We start from the raw sequence: 24,648 nt of genomic DNA on the forward strand, positions 1-24,648 counted from the left end.
ATATAATATTTTCCGTTCCCACAAGCTGCCCGGCCGGGCCCCGGATTGGAAATGGGACCTAAGCAATAATGTTGTGTGTCGATATGTAAACAGACATGACAATTCAGCTGAAAGGTTTCAACTAGGCTGGTTTAGAGAAATAAACAATAATACACAATAAACATAAATCAAATCAAATAACATATGACATGCTTGTGTAGCTGGTAAAAGCTGTTTTCTCCAATTTTGGCCATACGTGTTAGCTATTTACGTCCGCTATTCCGCACATTGGTCTTTCGTCATGATCAGGTGATTTATGACGCGTGGGTGTTAAGGTGCTCATTAAGAATTAATGCTCCAGTTGTGCTATATAGGCTAGCTATCCGCATGGTCATTATTTCTGCCTGTCACCTTTCCTAGGTGTAATAGAGAGACAAAGATGGACAACTTCACGGAAGATTTCATCGGCAACGCCAGCGCCGGCAACCAGACCGGCTACGGGCTCGGCGCGGTGGCGTACGTCATGCCGACCGTCTGCGGAGTCATCCTGCTGATCGGTGGCGTCGGCAACTCGCTGGTTATCTACATCGTGGCCCGCTTCAGCGAGATGAAAACCGTCACCAACTACTACATCGTCAACCTGGCCGTGACCGACCTGGCCTTCCTGGTCTGCTGCATCCCCTTCACGACCATCAACTACCTGACGTACGGCTGGATCTTCGGCTCCACCATGTGCACCTTCGTCTTCTACATGATGCAGGTCAGAAATTTGTTGCTTTTTGAGTCAATCCCAATAATGACGGCACTGGATCTTCAAGAATGGCCAGTAAAATTTTGTCTCCTCTTTATGTTTTGTACTTTTTCAACATTCAATTTTTTAGATCTTACATTTACTTCAATTCACTACAAAACAAGGCTTATTGAGAGCTACTATTTTGGGTTACGCTAACTGGATTGTGATAACAGAGGTTTGTTCATCCTTGACATGAAAAGCTTTCGGTTGTACCCATAAGGGAAGGAGTCACGAACAAGCTTGTTCCATAAAGATATTGTTCCAGGGAAGATTAGGGAAGAACTGATTATTGCTCGAAGATACAAGACACGAGGACATTCATTGATATTAGAAACATTGGCAAAGTTTTTTGCAAGATCCGATGTCACAAGATTGGGATAGATGAGATGTCTGGTTTTATTCATTAGTTTTTTCTTTCCATAGACTTAAATTTGGGCGCGGTCGTAAGAAACTATATGAAATGTCAACAATCTCTTAGCATCCAGTCGTTTTTTAAATGGCAAAGACAAACCACGGTTAGCTACTCCCCGCAAGAGGCACTTAACCGCTCCTAGCGTACGACCGCACCAGTCAGAATCTAGGGCTGTGCACGTCCGCCCAAGCGCGCGGCTGCCGAACTTTACCTGCTCATTGCTTCAGTTACAAACAAGCTTTCATCAGTTTGACGCTTGTGATCAGTTGGGTCGGCTCAATGGGAATTTCCCAGCGCTATAAGCATACAGTCGTTTACTTTTTTGGGTACTAGGTACTCCCACTCGGAGTGATACATATACATGAATGAGACCTTCGGGTTTACGTACACGTATGGTTTAATTCGGTCTGTTCACTGTTGGCACATCGTGGACATTTTGAGGTTCAAACGAAATGTAAGACTTGCACCGTTGTCCCTTTGCCTGGAGCTTAAGTAACCGTCATTGACCCCGATACGTGCTGTCTACATGCACCTTATGAATAACCAAGACTGCTGGGAAAAATCTAGGTCGGGACCATGACATTTTCTAGAGAGTTTTTTTGTAATCTCCTCCAGTTGTTGATCGATACTTTACGCCTGCCCAAGGTCTTGAAACATAGAGCGGCTTTCCTTAAAAGGTATAGCTTACAGACACTTACTACATAGAGTATGAAATTGTTCTGAAAGGGCCTTAAAAGCCTCCTACTTCACAATCTGGTTTCAGGCAGATCGACTTTTAGTGCTGTAACATTTCAAACGAGCCGAAGTATGAAAAAGTACGAAAGCTTAAATCAGCAAGACGTCCAGGAAGCTTTACTTAACCGAATTGAAACATTAGCAAGAATGTCAATGTATATATATTCTAGTCTAAATCTCACTATCACCTGAAAACACCAGTGACCATATGCATTAAGGTGATTTTCGTATAGAGTACCTTCTATCTTTCCTATCATACTGTTAAGCCTTAGACAAGTCAGTTCTTATCTTCAGTAACCTTTGAATATACGACTGGTAAAACGTGATAACGAAGGTCTCTGTTTCTTTGCATTCGTGGCTTAAGGCTTGGAAACCAATTTTGGTTCCGCTTTTCAAACTGAGTTATGTAAAATGCTACTTCCAGCTGTGCAAAACGAAGAATATAGATATGAAAAGGTCACTACAATGCGTTATGCAAGCTACACACCAAGACTCAAGATCAATTACGTACACAGTTATCACAGTTTTCTTAAATCCATTAATAGAGTGCAGCCTGCATCTTCAATTCAGACTTTTCAAGTCGGTCATTCAATAGGAAGATATACCCAACACAAAAACGAAGCGCTTCCTCACTCATATGAGAAAGCATATAGATTTGAGATTATTAAGTGAGTGAGTGAGTGAGTGAGTGAGTGAGTGAGTGGGGGTGTGAGTGAGTTAGTGGGGGTGTGAGTGAGTGAGTGAGTGAGTAAGTGGAGGTGTGAGTGAGTGAGTGAGTGAGGGAGTGAGTGAGTAAGTGGGGGTTTGCGTGAGTGAGTGAGTGAGTGAGTGAGTGGGGGTGTGAGTGAGTGAGTGAGTGCGTAAGTGGGGGTGTGAGTGGGTGAGTGAGTGAGTAAGTGGGGCTGTGAGTGAGTTAGTGAGTGAGTGAGTGAGTGAGTGAGTGAGTGAGTGAGAGTGAGTGAGTGAGTGAGTGAGTTAGTGAGTGAGTGAGTGAGTGAGAGTGAGTGAGTGAGTGAGTGAGAGTGAGTGAGTGAGTGAGTTAGTGAGTGAGTGAGTGAGTGAGTGAGAGTGAGTGAGTGAGTGAGTGAGAGTGAGTGAGTGAGTGAGTGAGTGAGTGAGTGAGTGAGTGAGAGTGAGTGAGTGCATGTCGTGCTCCATGCATGGATCCGAAACATTTGTTATGTGTAAAGGCACCTTTCCAGCACCTGTTGATCACTGTATTCAGCAACGTTCCAAAAGTGACTTTTAGCGATATGATAGTAATTACTAGCCTGCAGCTGATTGAATCCCGCTTTGGTTGCCCGCCCAACATCCTACGCCACGGGGAGGGGCCATGAAAGGCCGGGCAGTTTGCATTACACAGACTCACTAATTACTAGCGGACCCCTGTGACCCAACGTTAATTTTGGAGCAAAATGATAACTTCGCGCAAAATCACTTACTTTCCTTTCAATTTATCAAGCTTTTGTAAGCCCAATTATGAATAAGTGGGAATTGTCTTAAGGTAACTAACGTGACAAGAAGTCAAAGACTGAATCATATGATAAAGTAAATTTAGATCTAGAAAAGCATTCGAAAATGCCTATTACGTAAGAGTCATATGATAAATGTAAGATTTTATAAGACGTAAAATAAAAGACTAATCATTTGATAAAATAAATGTAAATCTAGAAAAGCATCCGAACATGCCTGTTACATAAGAGTCGCTTAGCTTATATGCTACACTGGGTCGAGTAGAAGACGATTACTTTTAGTCCGGTGATAAAAGCTTCTCCCCGTCGCATGGCAATTAAATGAAGTTTCCTAATTCTTCATTCTGACTGAACACTATCAGTCAAAGAAGTGATTCCTTCTGTAGTACATATTTCAGATCAAAAAGCTTGGCGTACGCTTGGCACGCGAGCCGGCAATTTCACGGCAGATGTGCGAGCGTTGATTGAAGCATTTGGACCTTTGTAAATCCCAGGATTTTTAACTTAAGAAATACAAGAGTGATCGATCTCATTACCGGTTTACGGATGTTGGAAGCAGGTCAAAGCTAACAAGGCTGGACTCATTACCAAATAAGATCTTTGAATTTTATAATTGGCAGCTTGGTTGTGAAAATGAAGGTCTTCTTCACCATTCTTTAACTAACTAGCCGCCGGCTAGCGGATGTTTGGAGCGGGTCAAAACTAACAAAGCTGGACTCCAGGATATCTCATTACCAAATAAGGTCTTTGAATTTTAGCAGCTTGGTTGTGAAATTGGAGGCCTTCTTCACCATTCTTAAACTAACTAGCTGCCGGCTAGCGGATGTTGTCCCTTTGCCTGGAGCTTTTATCTTTATTCTGTTCATGTGGTTGTTTCTCTTATTACTATTATTAAAGTAGTTTAGCTTTAATTTTGCACTTTTTCTGCAGCACCGCCACCACCACCGGCCGCTTTAGGCGTGCAGCCTAGCAAAGCTAACAAAGCTTGACTCCAGGATATCTCATTACCAAATTAGGTCTTTGAATTTAATAATTAGCAGCTTTGTTGTGAAAATGGAGTCCTTCTTCATAATTCTTTAACTAACTAGCCGCCGGCTAGCGGATGTTTGGAGCGGGTCAAAACCAACAAAGCTTGACTCCAGGATATCTCATTACCAAATAAGGTCTTTGAATTTTATAATTAGCAGCTTGGTTGTGAAAATGGAGGCTTTCTTCACAATTCTTTAAACCGCCGGCTAGCGGATGTTGGGGGCGGGTCAAAACTAACAAGGCTAGACTCTAGGCTATCTCATTAACAAATAATATCTTTGAAATTTAGCAGTTTTTTTCTAAAATGGATGCCTTTTTCACCCTTCTAAGCAGTTTAGCTACATTTAGTTACATTAACCTTAGATTCGTAAAACCAGTAATATAAAATGTTATTACACCCATTAACACTCTTAAACAGGACCATTTTCTCTGTTTTTCATGCATTTGAATACAGTTTTCTTGGCAGCACCTAGTGTCATTCAACTGTCATTCAGTGTCTTCATCTTGCATTCCTTTAAACATATGAATAACATTATTGGAAGCACTTTTGGCAGACTGAGTCGAGTATTGGTTGTATAAATGGTTGAAGCAGCGTATCACAACGTTACATTTTGAGATGCTCCATCGTTTTAACAAAAACATGTATTTTAACATATCTTCTATGATTGGATACACAGGTAACAGTGCAATCCACGTGCATCACCCTTGCAGTGCTGAGTATTGACCGCTACTGCGCCATTGTTCACCCGCTCCGCTCCATCAACTTCCGGACGCCCAAGGTAGCCGCCATTACCAGCGGATGCACATGGATCGGTACGGCAGATTTGTTTTCTTTTTTTGGTCTCCTCAATACTTCAATGGTGTACTGAGCCAAATGAACAACACTTACATCCTATCAATAATAAGTTTATTGCACATTCATGCCCGAAGGCTAAATGCAAGTATACAAGGAAAGGAGATAATGATAATGATAAGGTATAGTATAGTATAGTATACAATAATGAAATAAACAATGCAAGTCGTCAACTTACACTAATCTGAAGATTTGTTGTTGGGTTTGATTTCTTTTCTCTATGCAGTGAACGCTGAAGAGTGATATTGAAGCTTAATTAATGAAGGTTAGAAATCCAGGTATATACTCTTAATTCAGAGATAGTCAAATTTTAGAAACAGCCCACTGACTTTCATCAGTTGGCGGTGAATCAGTCTAGACGTCTAACTGTGAAGGCAAGAGCATATACTTTCTCATCCAATCAAGTAGTACGTTAGTGTCATATATGAATGAGTCTCTGAACTGATATGAAAAAGATTAATCAAGTAGCTGATTGCTCATGGCAATAATCACTCTGTCACTGACGTCATTGTCTGCCTTTGTATAGATGTGAGTGATAACACTGGTGACTTTGGAACATTTGATTGAGCAGATATTGCTTTGAAACGTGTGACTCGGCTTCAGTGACATTATTTACATTCTAATATTTGCTTGAAGCTTGGATTGTCGAATTCAATCGAGCACCCTTGGTAAATATATTGCGTCCTAATGCTCATTGATAGAAACTATTCCATTTATTCGCCTTCCCAAACTTGCTTCTCTGAGATATGATGTTTATGTCACTGGTATCAATGATCACTATGTACAGTAGTAGGAAACGTAATGAAGTACTTTTGAAACAAAGTCAACTACCTAAACTAAAATTGATTGGTTTGCGTTGTCTTTACCTTCTCCTGTTAGGTTCCTTCCTACTTGCTATGCCTCTGGGTTTGAACCTTCAGCTCGAAGAGGTCGACAACTTCGGCCCTCAGGAGATCTGCCGAGAGAACTGGCCCACTCCGTCTGCACAGAGAAGCTACATGCTGTACACCTTCCTCATCACCTACGTCATCCCCCTGGTCTTCTGCACCTTCAGCTGTTCCCTCATCGTCCGCAGCATCCTCAACCGCTTCAGCATGAGCCACGCCCAGAAGGCGGACGTCCACGCCAAGCAGGCCCGCCGCACATCCTCCATGGTGGTGGGTGTGGTGGTTCTCTTCGCCGTCTGCTGGCTGCCAAATCATGTCATTAACATGTGGGCTGTGTTTAAAGCACAATCAGATATGCAGAATATTTCAGAAGCAACCGCCTGGCTGAAAACCGTTGCACTGATTCTCTGCTATTCAAATTCTGCGGTAAACCCTTTTGTGTATACCCTGCTAGGGGAAAACTACCGCCGATGTATTAAGCTATCCTTCCCATGCTTCTTCCAACAGCCATACCCCGATCAGAGTGCATCTGTGAAAAGATCGCATGCTTCTTCTGCAGCTAGACTAGCCCAGTCACAGGCCAGACGGTCGCGCGGAAAATCGATAACGTCGACCGCAAGGCCAGTTGTTGTCACATTCAATGCCAAAGACACATCTACCAAAGCAGTAACGATGCGATGCTACGATCCAGATGAACAGATATGAATGTCACCATTTGCAGACATTGCGATGATAACCAATAACAATTAAATTTGCTGCATTTACCACGAAAAAGATAATCGTTATTGGCAGATACATTTGAATTAAAGATAATGGCCTTTTCATATGAATATGAATACAACATATTCGCCAAGAAATCAATTTTACTGAATATGAATACAACATATTCGCCAAGAAATCAATTTTGCTGAATATGAATACAACATATTCGCCAAAAAATCTATTTTCCTCTTCTTCGCACCGTTTAAAGGAAAAAAAGGCTGCCTTGGAGTGAAATAGTTTTATATGGCGGTTGACTAATGCCATCTCTATGATCATAAACATAATGGATTCAAAGCATGAATAGCCAACTGACATAAAATCCTGACAAGGATTGTAAGAGTGCGCAAAAATTGTCTTTGTTGGGCAGTCATATGCATTCAGTTTAATTTATTTATCTATGAATCTTTAGGGTAGTCCCTTCAGTTAACTAAGTAACTGATTTCCAAGGGAGCCCCTGCAAGTCATCATAGTCATGAAAATGTCATCCTCGCTACAGTTGAATCTGGACACAGTTTACCACGATGCGCAGGTTTGAAGGAAAGACAAAAAGACAGAAAAAGAAACGACTTTTTCTATCAGGAAGAAATGAGGCTGCTTTGCTGTCGATATACTATGTAAATACATGTAAATAAGCAAGTCTTTTACTTTTGAATGATGTGCAGTAGATGTAATCAGTACCACTTGAAATTAAAGATCATTATTCTCTTAAGGCTGATCCAAGGGTTTACTTAATCAGGAAGTGGCAAATATAAGATCATACTAGGCACAACAGCATGAAGGTCATATTCATACAATCTCAGGCCTTTTTCATTCACACTTGCTTCTGAAGCGTTGTACATATATATATCAGTTGAGAGTTTTCATAGATGTTTTTGACGTTGAGTTGCTTTTTACTTAGCAGGATTTGATGTGACATCTTCTTCGAACCTGTGTTCAGAACTTCCCAAGTATCCTAATAATAATTAGATGTCTTTGTTTAAGATATATGTCTAGATTGCAGATGTTTGAGTTTATTTCTTCACTTGTAAAAAATGAATGTAAATAAGTGATACGATGTTTGTACATGTAGCACCACATGTTATCATTTGTATCAGTATCCTTGTAAACTCTATGGAAAAGGTAGAGTAGTCCGAAGATCTATCACATTCACATGCCCTGTTATACTTATTGTGCGAGCTAATATGTGATACAATGACATGGATCAAAATGGCATTTGCTGACACAGGCGGACGGACAAAAGTATGGTATATAGTAATGGCATTCGGCATATAAAACTAGCCAGATTTGTTGTGCAGTAGAATAACTCGTGTACAAGTTTGGATATGATCCGTTCTAGTTTGTCTTTTTGTAACATTGAAAGGGGTTTTCAATCTTACGTGACGTACGGTTTTTGTCATGTAGTCTGTAATTCGTTTTAATCATTTGAATAAAGTTGGAAAATCCACTTTTGTGATGTTTGCCGTCAATGTGTGGTCATTCACTATGGGTTGGAGACGATTCCTCAGTGTCGAATATAAGAAATAGAAGGTAAACAAGAGTTCGGAGACCTCATGCCTCCAAGTAATATTTTGATTATGCAAATGACTTTAACATTTACATAATCTATGCATAGTTACAACTAACGTACACGTGTCACGATGTTGATTGCAAAGTATGGCTTTATTTGCATTACTGGTATCTGCCATAAATTACAAACGTTACATGTATTATGGTTCTATTATGGAAAACACTGGAATCTAAAAAATGTTTATGCAAAATAATTCATCATTTGCATTTCATTGTGTATATCTCTATCTAAGCTACCTACTTACCGAATATCATGGAAATCCGTTGTTCAACTTTGTTGATTGTTTATATGTTCAACATAATTATGTTGAAAGATTTTAACAAAAATGCCTCTGTGGTTTCAGAATAAGCTGCTAGGGGGCCCAAGCCTAAAATACTTAATCCTTACACCATAGGCTATCTGCCACTAATTACTATCTGCCACCAAAAACTAAAGACCATAGTATGTCCAGGACAAAAGATACATAAACCTGAAGTTCTGCTGGATTACTAAGGTCACACACAAGGGTGCCAAAAATTGATCGTGACCTATGTCTTCCCAAGACCTACCTACATACCAAATGTCATCACAACCCATCAATTGGGTCTTAAGTTATGCTCACGACAAATGTCCGGAAACCAGAAAACAAAAGCGGACAGAGATAGACAGACAGACAGGTAGACAGACATACCCAAAACAATACCTCGATTTTTTCAAGTAACGTTACTAGGTAAAAAGTATAATTTCAAACTGTGTTCATTACCTTCGCCGAGAAGGTTATGCAGAGGGTAGCGTTTGTCTGTTTGTTTGTTTGTCTGTTTGTCTGTAGTGGACCAGAATAACTAAAGAACGCCTTGATGGATTGTTTTGATATTTGGTATGTTGGTAGGTCTTGATGAGACCTGAAAACGATTAGATTTTGGGCCCCCTAGTGGCTTCTAACGGTACTGCAGCGGAACTTCCTGTTTTGATATCTCGTGTTCTGGACATGCTATGGCACTGATTTTTGAGTGGTACATAGATCTTTGGACAGAGAGTAAGTGGTACGGGTTTGGGCCCCCTAGCGGCTTTTTTGGAACTGCAGGAGCAGGTTTTGCGTCTGACTTTGAAAGGGAATAACTCAAGAAGGGCTTGATGGATGGTAATGATTTTTGGTAAGTAGACAGCTTGAGTGATGATGTACATGATTAGATACTTCTTATGCAAATCAGTATCTAATTTGCATAATTAATGAGGAAAGTTTATACATCCGCCAAATTCCATGATAGGACTCTGAAACATGTGACATATGTACCTGAGGAAGAGAGAAATATCAATTTATATGAATTATGCAAATGAAGACCTGATTTGCATAACTAATGAGAAAATACTATAACAAGATGGCCTTGATGGATGGTCATGATTTTTGGTATGTGGATAGCTTGTGTGATGCTTGGTATGATTGGACGAGAATTATGCAAATCAGATTCTAATTGCATAATTAATGAGTAAATTTTGAAAATCCGGTTTGTTCCATGATATGACTATTCAAATTGTAACTGAGGAAGAGAGGGCTGTTAATAGATAGAAAATATGCAAATGTGGGCCTAATTTGCATTCTTAATGACTACCTTGTATTATTCCACACTGGCAAATGACGACAATTTCATACATTTGATACTTTTTTGTGGCATCGGGAAGTAATGTGAGCATCGTTGAATCAAATTATGTTAATAAGGGCCTCATTTGCATAATTGATGATCGATATTAGCATCACCTTCTTTGTTAAGCTCATAATTTGTTAAGTTCATACTTTGGATAAGTTATATTTAAGACAATCAACTGGTATGATTTATAATTGATGAGAAACACTCCTCATACGTCAGTCATAAAGGTTAAAATCATTTGGCGAAGGTATGAGGTCGTGGAACTCTAGTTTACTCTGTAATGATTTATGCAGTTATTCCCTTGGTCCTTTTAAGAGCAAATGTCTGTAAGGATCAAACAATGGTGGCAGGGGTAAAAAAAACCTGAAATACTTCAGACTTCAGACTATATGTAGCCCTGGACATTGTCTATTAAATAATTGCTAGTATTGCTTATGGTCGTCGTTCATTGAGGTTAAGTTGTCCCTAGAATCAGGGCATATTCTGCACTAAATTTGTTTAGAAATCACAATTTGAGCTCCCCTCGAAGACGTGAATTTGTCAGATTTAAATACATCATACCAGCTCACCTTCCGACTATGTGTAGCCCTAGACATTGTGTATCAAAGGAATGCTATTCAGAGATTGTCCTAACCCATTCATTCAACGGTTGGTTTCTGTTATACATGTAAAGCCTGTATTCAATTATTTGTTTGTCTTTTTAACTAGGTCAGATATCCCTTTACTGTGAATCCGTGTCATAGCTGTCTTACAACTCCTTTTTGGAAACTAGAGTTCCACGACCTTCGCCGACTGATGTTAGCCTTTTCCATTGGCATATCATAAATGGTCATAAATGTTTCCCATTTATTATGCAAATACGGACCTATTTTGCATAAATTATGCAATTTACCCAAATAACACAAGCTGTTCAAAGCATGAAAGTCTTATCTTAGCAAAGAAGGCTATTGTAGCGTTTCCTCATAAACTATTTTAATGAGGCCCTCATTCGCATGATTTATGTCTGATTATGTCCTCGTGTACTTAATCGGCTCGTGCAGTTTCAAAGCCGTTAGGTTGCCCAAACCTACACAACATACTTTTCCTCCCAAGAGCTATCTACCACTGAAAATTCATGACCATAGCATGTTCAGAACTTCTATACTGGCCATCTCCGGGCGAACAGAGGCTTACATTTTGATGATTTTAACAGCCTCGGTTGGAAGCGCGAGAGTCTCACAATCTGAAGGCCGTGAGTTCGATCCTCGCACGGGAAAAATTGAGTGTGTAGAAGGGGGAACGTCTTTACGGCCTACCTTTAAGCTACTTAAAACCTCGTTATGAATCCCCAAGGCCATCTTAAGAGGTCATCATGAAGTCAAAAGCCTGCCTGAAGGACTGCAGAACTTACAAAGTCATCAGCTTTCAGGGTACTTATGAAGGGCAAACTATCTTATGATCCTCTGAAGTTCACAGTTTAATGAGCAGTAGGCAATAGATGGCAATGTTGAAGTGTTCTTGTACTTTACATTCATCTACATTATCGACTCCAGCATTTGTCAAGTGCCAGGTCCTTTAATCAATTGCTAAGTGGCAGGAGGAATGCGTAATGTTGAAAACATAGGTGAAGAATGTGCTGTTCGGTTCGTCTAACAATACTTCTCTTTAATGAACCCTTTCTTTTTCATTTCACAGCATTGCCATCAATTTGTCTGCTATGTTCCTCGATCAGTTTCAATTCCATCGTATTGTGACACAATACAGACAAACACATCATTTATTTTCTTTAGATATGCAATGTTTGGATTCCAGGCTAATGTTTGAAGTCACGCATTTGGATGTGTTAGCTTATGATTATCATCCTCTTGAATCTTGCATGTACGAATCACTCTACTTTAAGTGCGCTTCGGATGGGAATTGTAGGACTCCTCACATCAAGTGGAGACCTTGGAAGTTCCATTGATAAAGTTTTGGCAAACTTAAGTACCACCAGGAGTTTAGAAGATAGTCACTTGACTTCGCGATGTACGATGAAAAGGCAATTGGAAGTAGCAAAAATGACATAATCTGATATATACGACCCGAAGGAGCTTTCTTAATTGATATTGAAGCTTGTGTGTTACGCCGAATGGCGGTTATACTGGTAATATAGATACAGATACAGATATTTGGAACTCCTTGTTCTACAATCAACTGACATATTGCTGCAAAGATTTAAAACTTGATGCTAGTGTCCCATCTAAGGACATGTTCAACTTCTTACCTCTGGTAAAACGAAGGTATTGGTTTTCACCTGCTTGTTTGTGTCACTGTGTTGAATACAGTAGAGAGGCAGGATTTGATTGGGAAGATGGTGTAACCGGAGACTAGCAGGGTGGAAAGGTTGACGGGTAAAGGTGTGGTGCATCCTGCTGCTGATGAAGTTCGGAACCCGAGGACTGAACATGTGTGTGGTATGGAATGGACATTTGTTGTGTTATATCTATGCTTCGGGTGGTGTTATATCTATACTTTAAAAATGGTACATACTTCTGAAACAGTTTGGAAGTTAAACACCCTTCACTGCCAGTGGACTAGCCCCCTACTACAGTGATTGCACCACAGTGTGGCCCAGGGCTATGAAACGGAGATGGGCACCGCCCTATACATCAATAATGGTGTGGGAGGATTTTAACTTTTAAATATCTATGCTTCAATTTACAAGACTGTGACGCTTGAGAATTGGTTCATTTTGCTTAAAGTTTATGCCACTTGACAGCCATCAGCTTGTTAGAAGGGTGAAGGTAGAGCGGTTCTGAAGGTGACTTTGCTGTTGCGTACATCTTCACTTTGTCAATCGATAGTTTCCCATCATAACAAATATGTTCCTCAATGACTTAAGACTTATTCAATGCCCCATTTAAGGTGATGTATGCTGGAGAAGGCAATTCTTGAGTGTTGAATGAAAACATAGCTGATGTTCAACTTCGCAACTCAACTGGGGCCGTAAACAAGTCCGCCATGGTGACAACGGCCTGTTTATGTTGACGACGCGCTCCACAAATCAGGACATCTTCATTCACCGTCAAGAGTGTAGCGTTTATTTATCCTGGCACGATATCAATCATGATTTTCCTCCAGCCAAAAACAAACTAATTTTCCTCAACCTACATAAGAGCTTGAAAAGTAATTGATAACCCCAAGTTGCTTTGTACTCGTCTAGATCAATTGCATTTTGACAGCTGTGGCGCACGAATCTCACAAATTACGTACTTGAATAATCCTGTTGTTTGACTAAGTTTAACTTCATCTGGTTACCTCTTAGTGCTTTAACCATGGGCAGCTGGGATGAGTGGTTCAATCTGTGTGGAGAACGAGATAAAGGTGCTACAAATAAACGTAGTCAACAACAAATTTTGTAAAGCGAACTATCCATATTTCTTTCTTTTCTTTATTCAAATATCAAAAACTTACAGTCATAACATGGCGATGATATTTACAATAAAATAGAGAACACCTATATAAAATATACAATATATCAATATATACATCCAAACGTTCATCACTGAAATAACAAGTGCCCATTATTGCACATTAGGTTTTACTGATTGTTGTGCAAACTGATTGTCATGATGTAGCAAAGAGTTCTGTAATCTTTTGGTTCTTGCTGGGGGGGTAGAGATATTGTGTTTGTTCCGGAGTGACCTTTCAGTAGCTGCGGATCTACAGGGGGGGACGTGATCGTGTAGGGGGTGGTCATCTTGGAGCATTTGTTTGAAAAGTTTGACAGCGGTATCCTCGCGCCTAGACTTGAGGGTGGGTGGTTCAGGCACATCACGCCGGCCTGCTCGGCTGATGACGCGAAGAGCTCGCCGTTGGACTCGCTCCCGTTGGCGTTCCTGTTCCTTGCTGCACCCAACAAGGAGGACATGCCCGTATTCAAGAACTGGGCGTACAAGGGACAGGTTAACTAGGACTAAGTCAGAAACGCTGGTCCCTTGCTTGGACAGAAGCCTCAGGTAGTGCAGTCTGCGTGATGCTTTTGTCACAGTACGTAGAGGTGACTTGTTCTTGGAGTGTAAGGTTCTTGTCAAGGATGAAACCAAGACCTTTTGCATACACCCCCGAGGGTTAGTCTTACGCATACACCCCCGAGGGTTAGCCTTGGTGGGCTGGGAACAAATGCTATTCTGCAAATACTTGGAGGAATACAGCATGTTATTCAACGTCCGGTCATGCTTAGGTTATCTCAGGTCACGTAGGATAGCGACCGGACCTTGCACAGTATACTATGCTGTGGTCCTCCGTATATTCACAGAAAGGTGGATAGTTTGATTTACAAAATTTACGTTGACTCTGTTCAAAATGAGCGAACGAAAAAAAAAACACAAAACAAACGTGTATGATATAAACATAAGATAGTCTCCCGCCAATCTTGCATTTCCATGGCAACGAGGGTGAAGTAATTACGTCTGCGACGTGACACAATAGCCGTTGGAGGTGCAGAAATGAAACATTCCTGATGCAACATGGGTTTTCATTTCTAGACGCCAGTTTATGATTAGCCTGTACAGGTGGGCCTTTTATTGTTGGCCACGACAAATCGTAAACACGCCACGTAACGTGTATACTGGACAGTCCACGTAAAAGGGTGTTTTTTCACAAGAAACACAGACTGATGGATATAACGCCAATATTCCGTCCTTAAAGCCCTGGTTACATATAGCTACAGACTGTTTTGAGTATATATAATGCAACAACCCCCACAATGCAAAAATACGTAAATATTTGAACAACTGCTTTGTCATTAGAAAAAAATACAGAAACTAATGATTAGCCCCTTTCTATTATAACACTATATAAAAAAAACGTATATTAGGATGTTAAGTTTTAGTCTATACTTCTATTTTGTATTATGTTTAGGAGTCGTTGCCATACTTTATGCCGTGTACAATTGTCGTGCAATAAAGTTCTCTCTCTATAGCCGAACGTGATTCCCTACCACTAGCCAACCAAGGTTTGTGGTAGATCGGGAGCAGGCTGACCACTTTCAGATTAAGAGTCAAATTTGACTCCCAAACGCAACCTGACCACTGCTGACTTACTCCCAACTACCAGCCAACCACCAGCCAACCACCAGCCAGCCACCAGCCAACCACCAGCCACCCACCAACCAACCAACAGCCAACCAACAGCCAACCCATTCCAGACCTCTCGTTAACAGCAGAATGTTTGGAACATTTCAAAACGTTCTGCCCAACTACCAGCCGACCACCGCCGACCTAGCTCCCGAACCACTCCCAACCTTGGTTGGGGGAAGGTCGGGAGGCCGTGTTCGGCTATGATGTGTAAAAAGTCAAAGTTCCTTCCCACACCGATGGTGCATAGGGCGACGCCCATCTCCGTCTCAGTAGCCCTTGGGCCACACAACTTTGTGCAATCACTACAGTAGGGGGCTAGTCCACTGGTGGTGTGTGTTTAACTGCCATACTCTTTCCCAAATGCTGAGTGCTAAGCAGAGAAAGCAGTATGTGCCATTTTTAGAGTCTTTGGTATGACCCGGCCGGGGAATGAACTCACGACCTACCGCGTGCAAGGCGAACACTCTACCCACTAGGCCATTGATCCGGCCATATGATGTGTAACCAGGACTTAAAGAAGCGGTAGGAGGTAGGGTAGATTACATGCGCGTTTGGTGTAAAAAAAAAACACATGAAGGGCAACATGATCCTGTAATGTCACAGTGCAGACGACATTTTGGATTACACAGCATCCTTTCCATGTATGCCTGTAAATCTGCAAAATCTCGCCATATGGCGTTTTACCTTGAAGCCACAAATATATGTAATTTACAAAGACATTTTGCCATTGCCGGGAATCCAGTGGTGTTAGCTTTATCCGCTCCCTCATTTCGCCTCCTGCATCAAGGGGAACATCTTCTTAGAAAAACAGTTCATGCCTCGGAAATCAGTTGCAAAGGCATTTCTTTAGTCGCTACCGACATGGGAATTAACGCCGCCTTTTTACTTACGGTGTCCTTAATTTGATGTACAAGTCTTGTAAACATTTCGGACACTAATGCGGCTTCTGCGTACGTCTCCAGATTTGACGTTACAAGCCTATAATTAATTACCCCTTCGTTGCACAAAAAGGCGTGGATTCCTTTTGATGAAATGTTGCTGTCTTGGTTACTCGAAGGTAAGTATGTATATTGGTATTTGCGGTATATGTTATGAAATATGGAAAACAGCGAACGACCTTGCTCTTGTTGTAGTGTTACAGCCAGTAGGTACCTATCTGAGTAATGAGACTGTTGTGACGTGCTCGAGGTACCTCCTAGAACACGGGACCCATATTTTACGTCTCTTCCGAAAGGCGGTGCAGCTCTTACCAGGATACCCTTCCCCAGATTATCTGGCCGGTGTCTCCCAGTTACCTATTTGGCCTAGAAATTGGAACCAGGAGCTCAACTGTGAAGCCGCTACCAATTGAGCTACATCCCTACCACATACTCGTCTACAACCGCCCCCAATAGCCGCATAATATTCATTTTTTTTAACCCTGGCAAAAAGTACATCTACGTTATACATTAACCCTCGGTACAAATGTATGTTATTTGTAGCACAAATACATAGCATTAACAACGAATGTATGGTATTAGTTCCGAGATCTTTGAAGCTGGGAAAAGTTCGACATTAAATGGATAATAGTCATTATTTCCCGCCTGCTCAAAGTTGTCCCGATGAGTGCACTATGCTAGTTAAGTTTGTCATCCATCAAAACCAGCTGCGCTGCGAGGAAAGAAAGAGAAGAATTCTAAACACAACCGCAAAATCATGATGTTTGCAATTAATCATCACAGCGCTGTGGTATTTATAATACAATAGAATAATGATGCTTGTGATTATGTTTAACGCAAAAGAGTAATGGCAAAAGAACAGGTTTGAGTACATTGGGAGACAGGCAGTAGCCACACGGGTCCACAGCCTCTAGATGGAAAGTTTTCGACACACGTCGACTTATACAACGACATTGCGGGATGATCTAAGGTCTAAAGTAAGGATTATGTATGTTCATCTAACCCCTAAGATTCTTTACAAAGGTGATGTACTTGTCTAAGTTCCCTGAAATGATCAATTCTTCTTTTTTGGAAGAAGTAAATAACATCATTTGGCATGTATACGGCGGATCATTTCACGGGGATCCGGATAATTGGATATGTTTTGTCTCTTTAATTAAGCCCATAGGGAACTTGTGCAACTTACCACCAGAGAACATACTAGTATGTGTACACGGGTTATTTATTGGGTAGGATGTATGGAAAGATACATGAAAAGATACCCAGCTGCTACCAAGTGTTATGGAACATGATTTCCGTTTGATGACTGAATCATCATGGCTCCTTCTCATCATATATATCTATGGTCAATTAGGCATACACAGCAGGTACGCCACTATCCATTAACTCCCTGTAGTATGCTGCTTGTACGGGTGGTTATTTCTGGCTTGCTTTGGTTGAAAATATAGTGCAGTGCTAATGAAGGGAGGTGCACCCTATGGTGTGCTCTCATCACAGTAGCTACTAGAAGTGGATGCACACTAGCGATAGCGCAATCAAGTAGGCGTCGAAAGGACGGCACTGAGACACAACTATATATTTCAACGGTCTCGTCCTTTTCATGCAAAAGTCTTCATAAGAATCAGAATAGACAATAGCGTTCTTTAATGCTGTTGCTAATGGCACGAGGGCGTTAGTTAAAAGGCACTACAGCCTCATTACTCAAATGTACCTACTAATGATAAATAATCATGAACGGGTAATGAATGATGATCATTAAGGACTTAAGGTTAATGAATGGATATTCTGAGCGACAGGAACTTAGAGCTAATTATAGGGAAATCAAGGTCAGCAATGACGACACAGCTTGAAGAAGTTAAGGCATTACAAAAAGTTAAGCCCTAGACTACGCATCACTCATAGCGTGAAGAGCGATCGAGAGTGCAATGAAGATATCAAGTTGACCATACATGGTTTTATCGGTTGCAGTATCGACAAATGAAGTGAACAAAAAGAAGGAAATCATCATGATTACTCTTGCTTTCGAACTTGACTGTTTACATCTATTTGTCCTTTGTCTTGTATTTTATGTACCCCTTTATATGTATTTTAGTCGTATTTTAGTCGTAAACATCTCAATGTGCCTTGTGAAAGTTTGTACTGAATTTTTCATATTGTTCAGTTACCAGCTGGGCTACCCTAATAATGATCTTGTATTATTGCATGTTGCTGTGTAGTTTTTGTAGTTTTATGAAGTCTAATGTTATGTAAGCTCTGCGTTATGTTATCCGTAATTGTGTACATGTACAGTGTTTTTTTATGAATCAAGGAAGAGTAAATTAGATTTTCAAGTCTAATCTAATGGATTCCTAATCAAACATCAAACATCAAACATCAAACCCGTTTGTAATAGCCTTCGGCTAGTTGGGTAGCCCTGGCTGTACTTTTTTTCCGTAATTTTATACATGTACAGTGTTTTTTATGAATCCAGGAAGAGCAAATGAGATTTTCAAGTCTAATCTAATGGATTCGAAATCAAACATCAAACATCAAACATCAAACCCGTTTGTAATAGCCTTCGGCTAGTTGGGTAGCCCTGGCTGTACTTTTTCTACAGCCAAAGTATAGATAAAATCAAAACGCCATTTAGTTCTGAACCACCAAGTTTCATCTCGTCATTTCACACGTGACTTCATGTTTAACCTTGATCATCTCCTCATACAGATCTAACGGTAGAGTCCAGCTAATTATTGGTATTTTAAGTACTTCTACTACTTTGCCAAACAACAGGCTTCATCTGCTCTACATGCGGCAAACCGTGCCAGAGCACAGCTGGACTCGCCGCCCACGGTCGAGTCCATCGCCGTTGAACACAGCGTTCGCCAGGATGCAAAGAAGAAAAAAAAAAGAGCTACTTGTTAGACTGCCGGCAATATTAGAGTGTCTATGGTTATTGGACAAACCGTAGTTGATTCTTATTTGAGAGCGCCAAACAAACCCTCTTACTCCTATACCTTTAAATCACAAATCACGTTAGTTACTCAAAACTTCGTAACTTCAACAGCCGTACGCGTCTTCTCGAAAAAACGTTCTGTTTATTTTTCATCACTGGATGAGAACAGGGTATGCACTCTTTATTAGTTTCAGTGTGTGTCTCTTGATTGTAATACATTTTGATACGTGCAAGAATCTGTCTTTATGTATACCTGTTGGTGTTGAAATATGGTTTAAATCCTAAGTGCACCATCACTTACTTTGTCCGTCTCTTCTAAGTCAGACGTCACAAAAGCATGTTTTATGTAACAGGTAAGTTTCAGTCAGAATAAGTTGATCGTATCGGTATATACCGCAGGATATCCGAGTTTTAGTGCAACGCTGCAAATATGCATGATAATCATATTCAACCAACTGTTAGAGCCATCACTTCACTAATTTTGTAATCAATGTACATCACGCAGAATTCAAAGGCTGGGCGCATTGGTTTTAGGCTCATATTTAGTTTGCTGCCGTATCACTTACAACCTGCACGTAAACGGAACCGCCGGCGTCTGTTCTTCGGGTAAGGCTTAATCCTCTAGAAATGTCAGCTATAATTCTGGACATGGTGTCATGAGGGGGTTAGGTGAAACATGGTGGTCGTGATGTACATGGTATACATTCATGAACACAAACAAAAGAGGAAACTTTCTAATTTTTTATGTCTGTCATTGGAATATTTCGGTTGAATCAATAATGCCATATGTTAACACGTTAGAGTCACGTTTGAATTAAAAGACAACAAAGAAAAGTCGATTTGTAAACCTGTTGCTTATAGCTGAAAGCGTTCCGCCGACGGCCCTATTTTCAGGACGCCAGCTGATTCATTATTCAAACGGCCTACTTCGGAAAGCCATTGGGGGGCGATCACGTTGCTAAAGTAGGAGTAGCTGAAGAGCAGCGTAGTCTAGTCAGTCTCGTCGAGTCCCTGACGAAAGATGGACAACTTCACCGACGACTTTAACACCAGCGCCGGCAACCAGACCGGCTACGGGCTCGGCGCGGTGGCGTACGTCATGCCGACCGTCTGCGGAGTCATCCTGCTGATCGGCGGCGTCGGCAACTCGCTGGTTATCTACATCGTGGCCCGCTTCAGCGAGATGAAAACCGTCACCAACTATTACATCGTCAACCTGGCCGTGACCGACCTGGCCTTCCTGGTCTGCTGTATCCCCTTCACGACCATCAACTACCTGACGTACGGCTGGATCTTCGGCTCCACCATGTGCACCTTCGTCTTCTACATGATGCAGGTCAGTGAGTCCTTACAGAGATGTTTTTACCTGTTGCGTACATTCAAAATGCTACACTTAACACGTTTTAACGCTGTTCTTTGCTTTTTGACGCAAACTCTCCCTGTAAGTTCAGTGATGGTTGATTTTCGATGAACTGCGCAGGTTGGTTGTTGCTTTTAAGAGATGTCCCTCCTCGTCTGTCAGGTCTTTAAGAGGATTGCGGTGAAGCCGCGGAGTGCCTTGTTAGTCGTATTGATAGTAATACGGTAAATACATGTCTAGTTCTTGTGCACTTAAGCTGAGTATGTTCCAGGTACTTGAATACTTAGATTCCAGGTTAAAGCTCTCTGAAAATTAGTATATATCAGAATCCTCTTTTCGGAATAGAGCAGACACCGTCCAATAGGTCTGTGACATTTACTCGCGAGGCTCGCCTTCCAATTTCGATGTCACAAACTAGAACTTTGCTGAGTGCACGTCAAAATGGTCGAGCCTAGAAAATGACGAAAAATCTGCTGCCAACATTCTCGCTCTGAGGCCCTGTTCAAACCTTCGAATGTCGTCTTGAATTGTGTTACAGTTTTTACTTGTTTCTCTGGAGGCGACATTTTAAAATTTACCCTCTTTCTTGGGTCTAATTTGTTGAAAAATTACAGACATCGTATCAGTTCTACACAGTATTTCATGCTTTATACCTATCAGGTATCCATAATTGGGTCGGTCGTTACTGTCGGTTTTGGTTTGTGTATTGATAGATGCGAAATCAATACGGTCGTTGTAATTGCGGCAGGTTTTAAATTCAAACCACAGGGAAGGAAAACCCTGCACAGAAACCCAGGGAAGACTCCCCTGCACAGAGGTCCTAGGGAAGAAACCCTAGCACAGGAAACTCGGGGGGGGGGGGGTGGGTCGTAAAACGCCTGTGTCAAAAAATAAATCGATACGTACGGTCAACATTGACCAAAAAGGTGTGCCACTTGCACCAGTTGTGGCATTCAATGTGACACTTTGCCCAAGGCTAGCGCTGTCACATATGCTATTTCAAGTGTGTCAAGGTTTGTGTTTGTTTGTTTGTTTGTGTATGTATGTGTGTGTGCGCGCGCGTGTGTGTGCGCGTGTGCGTGCGTGCGTGTGCGCGTGTGTGTGTGTTTACCTTTCGCTGAACAAGCACGCAATGGACATACAAGAAACTTCGAATACAAGGCTGATGTTATCATACAGGTGTGTGTGTGTGTGTGTGCGTGTGTGTGTGTGTGTGTGTGTGTGTGTGTGTGTGTGTGTGTGTGTGTGTAGCACGTACCCAGACGTAGAGCGAAGTAATTAACCTGCCCAAGACCCCGGGTGATCATCAATCAATATCAGGGGACACAGTAGACCCCCTCATTGGTACGGTACCTCACAGTACTGATGTTTTATCCGGCAAGAGTCCATGTCATCACGGTACGCGCTGTCCTCGTCGTGCAAAAGAACCCCGTGCGTTGAATACTATTTTTTCCGACATAACTACATGTATATGGTAACCTCATAAGGGGTACTACCATTTTATTCGCGAACACGACTTAAGATATGCGTACGTTAGCGTTCCACTAAAGTGCTGTACTAGTTTATACATGCCTGCATGCTGTCCCCGGATATTTCTGGTCACGGAACCTCGCAGCACAACTCTTACCCATGCAGATTCCAAGAACGGACAGCTAGCAATCTGTTGAACATACTTTCATTAGAAGTAGAGTGGGGACCTTGAAGTGTCTTGAATACTAAACATTCTTATTACGCATTGAACCCCCTACGGAATTGATACATTAACAAACTGCAAGTGTATGCCACGCATATCTAGCCCTTTGTCTCTTTGCATGTGGAATAGTCATGAGGGATTCAATTATCATAAAACTGGAGCCGGATGGAAATAAATATTGGAAAAAAGCCGGTTTTATAAAGTTAATATAAATAGATGTAGTCTGTAGTTAAAGATTATCCTCTCAGTTGTCTCTTTAAATGGAGATTTTAGTGCTCTAAGCAGATGTTGGTGTTGTTTTAGCGTTCATAACTCATTTAGTACGTCGCATTGATTCCCATGGAAAGCTGATAATTACAAGGAATTGTGGCAGCTGCGACAGTTCAGAAAAGTCAACAATAGAACTACTGTACCTCACATTGATGCTTCACGCTGTACATGCAGGACTTTCAAACTGCTCGCCACAAAATGTCGATTTTACAAACGAACATTTGTCCGTCCATGTCAATGGCGTCTTCAGAGCATTCCATAACATTTAATTCGTTGGTATATATCCCATTACGGAGAATGAACTAGTTATTGCGTCTGTTATAAGTGGATTACACAGCCTTTGTCAGCCTTTTAAGATATAAGCGTAGACTTATAATCTCATCAGGAGTGTTTTCCCAGAGCGACATGGTATAGATATAACGTTACATATCGCGTGCCCTAGTTTCAATTCATGGTATGGGCATAATCTCATTTGCCTTGTTGTAATTGTATATCCAGTCGCCGGGGCGATTTCTGGCTGGAGAAAAAAATTACAATGGAATCGATAGAAATACTAACATCGTGTCATGAACGATTTCTGAGGTATTGTACTGGGATGTCAGTAAAGCCCCTGTTACACAGTACGGAAATCCATCGATCGGCCGACGACTACGTGACATTTTCAGCAGTAATACGCCCGATGTTCCCTTGGTCATCGCGCGATTTTTAAGCTGGTATTTCGGGCGAGACATTCACACACAGGCGCCAATCGACGCCAATGCGTCACCTGAAATGGCGATTTTTTTTTCTTCAAATTTTTAAATTACAACTGGCAAAATGACGTGAATGGGCACGAAATAGACACCAATTGGCTCCAAATGGTGGAATCTATTCTGTAAAAAGAAATATGTCAGTTTCAAGGTTTGTTTGTTTGAATCTTTGTTTATTCGTGAGAGGCTGAAATCGGCCTGCATGCAGGCCACTTTTTATTGCGGGTATGAGGGAGTATGTAAAGACAAGATATAGCGAAGATACAGATTTCATCGCTTAAAAAATTAAGTCCTAATACATCTACAAACATATAACATTAGTACATATACATATACATAGTACAAAACACACTTTTTAATCACTGCAAATATCTTTTTTATGCATTTTAATTTTACCTTGTTTTACCTCGGTTTTTAGTTCAGTGGCAACAGTGCGATTTTCAATGACCCGCTCAGCTGGGCTTCAAACACAAATGCGTCGTACGACAAAAAAAATCTCAAAAAATTCTCAAAGTTGTCGCAAACAGTCACGGCCCAGTGAGATAAGATTCCCGCTTTCTGAATCGGAGGTCTGCGAGCCCCGTTAGATATAATGGCAAAGTACAATACACACGACCTTCTTTCAAAATCGGCCGACCTTCTGGCCATCAGCAAATAAAGCCGAAGCTCATCGACGGTGGGACGCACTGTCAACAGCCTTAGCCCGTTATAAAATCGCCTTGAGGGTCGCTGGACTTCCAATAATCCCCCAAGAGCCGAACGTATTTGTCGCCTGAAAATCTACCCTCACATTGTAGTGGGCTCAGTGTCCTGCAAACGTCAGCATATTCCTTATTCTGCGCAGTGATCCAGACGACACCGGTTGTGTTACTGCTGAAGTTTGATACCAGGTGTTGGGTGCCTGTACTGTGATCTTCAGGTAGTAGATTCCAAATGGGGCAACTTTGATTTAAGTCTCAGCATTGACAATTTTAGGTCGCGACCCGGTTGTGTTACTGCTGAAGTTTGATACCAGGTGTTGGGTGCCTGTACTGTGATCTTCAGGTACTAGATTCCAAATGGGACAACTCTGATTTAAGTCTGAGCATCGACAATTTTAGGTTGCGACCCGGTTGTGTTACTGCTGAAGTTTGATACTAGGTGTTGGATGCATGTAATGTGATCTCCAGGTACTAGATTCCAAATGGGGCAACTCTGATTGAAGTCAGATGAGCATCGACGATTTTCATTATCATCATCATCTGTCGGCCTGTATCAGCCGTAGGTTGCGACCCGGTTGTGCTACTGCTGAAGTTTGATAGCAGGTGCTGGATGCCTGTGGCTCCCAGGTAGCAGATTCCAAATGGGGCAACTCTGATTGAAGTCAGATGAGCATCGACGATTTTCATTATCATCATCATCTGTCGGCCTGTATCAGCCGTAGGTTGCGACCCGCGCCGGTTGTGCTACTGCTGAAGTTTGATAGCAGACGTTGGATGCCTGTGGCTCACAGG

At 41.5% G+C, this 24,648-nt stretch overlaps 1 protein-coding gene across 1 annotated transcript; it reads left to right on the forward strand.

Annotated features, from left to right (window-relative positions):
- Window positions 1–418: 418 nt before the first annotated feature.
- On the forward strand, window positions 419–14,046 carry LOC136447226 (G-protein coupled receptor 54-like). The gene is made up of 4 exons (XM_066445944.1): window positions 419–739; window positions 5,098–5,233; window positions 6,153–6,486; window positions 13,881–14,046. Exons 1-4 carry the CDS (start codon window positions 419–421, stop codon window positions 14,044–14,046), a joined length of 957 nt encoding a protein of 318 aa, XP_066302041.1.
- The last annotated feature ends 10,602 nt before the right edge of the window (window positions 14,047–24,648 follow it).

Source organism: Branchiostoma lanceolatum, chromosome 13, assembly GCF_035083965.1.
Source record: "Branchiostoma lanceolatum isolate klBraLanc5 chromosome 13, klBraLanc5.hap2, whole genome shotgun sequence".
Classification (NCBI taxonomy): Eukaryota; Metazoa; Chordata; class Leptocardii; order Amphioxiformes; family Branchiostomatidae; genus Branchiostoma; species Branchiostoma lanceolatum.

What these genes read in the sequence shown, in the direction of transcription:
- LOC136447226 (XM_066445944.1), top strand. Translation starts at nt 419, where the DNA reads ATGGACAACTTCACGGAAGATTTCATCGGCAACGCCAGCGCCGGCAAC. An exon ending in TCGTCTTCTACATGATGCAG is followed by an intron (nt 740 to 5,097) that starts GTCAGAAATTTG and finishes TTGGATACACAG; the next exon opens with GTAACAGTGCAATCCACGTG. An exon ending in CCAAATCATGTCATTAACAT is followed by an intron (nt 6,487 to 13,880) that starts GTGGGCTGTGTT and finishes CCTCGCGCCTAG; the next exon opens with ACTTGAGGGTGGGTGGTTCA.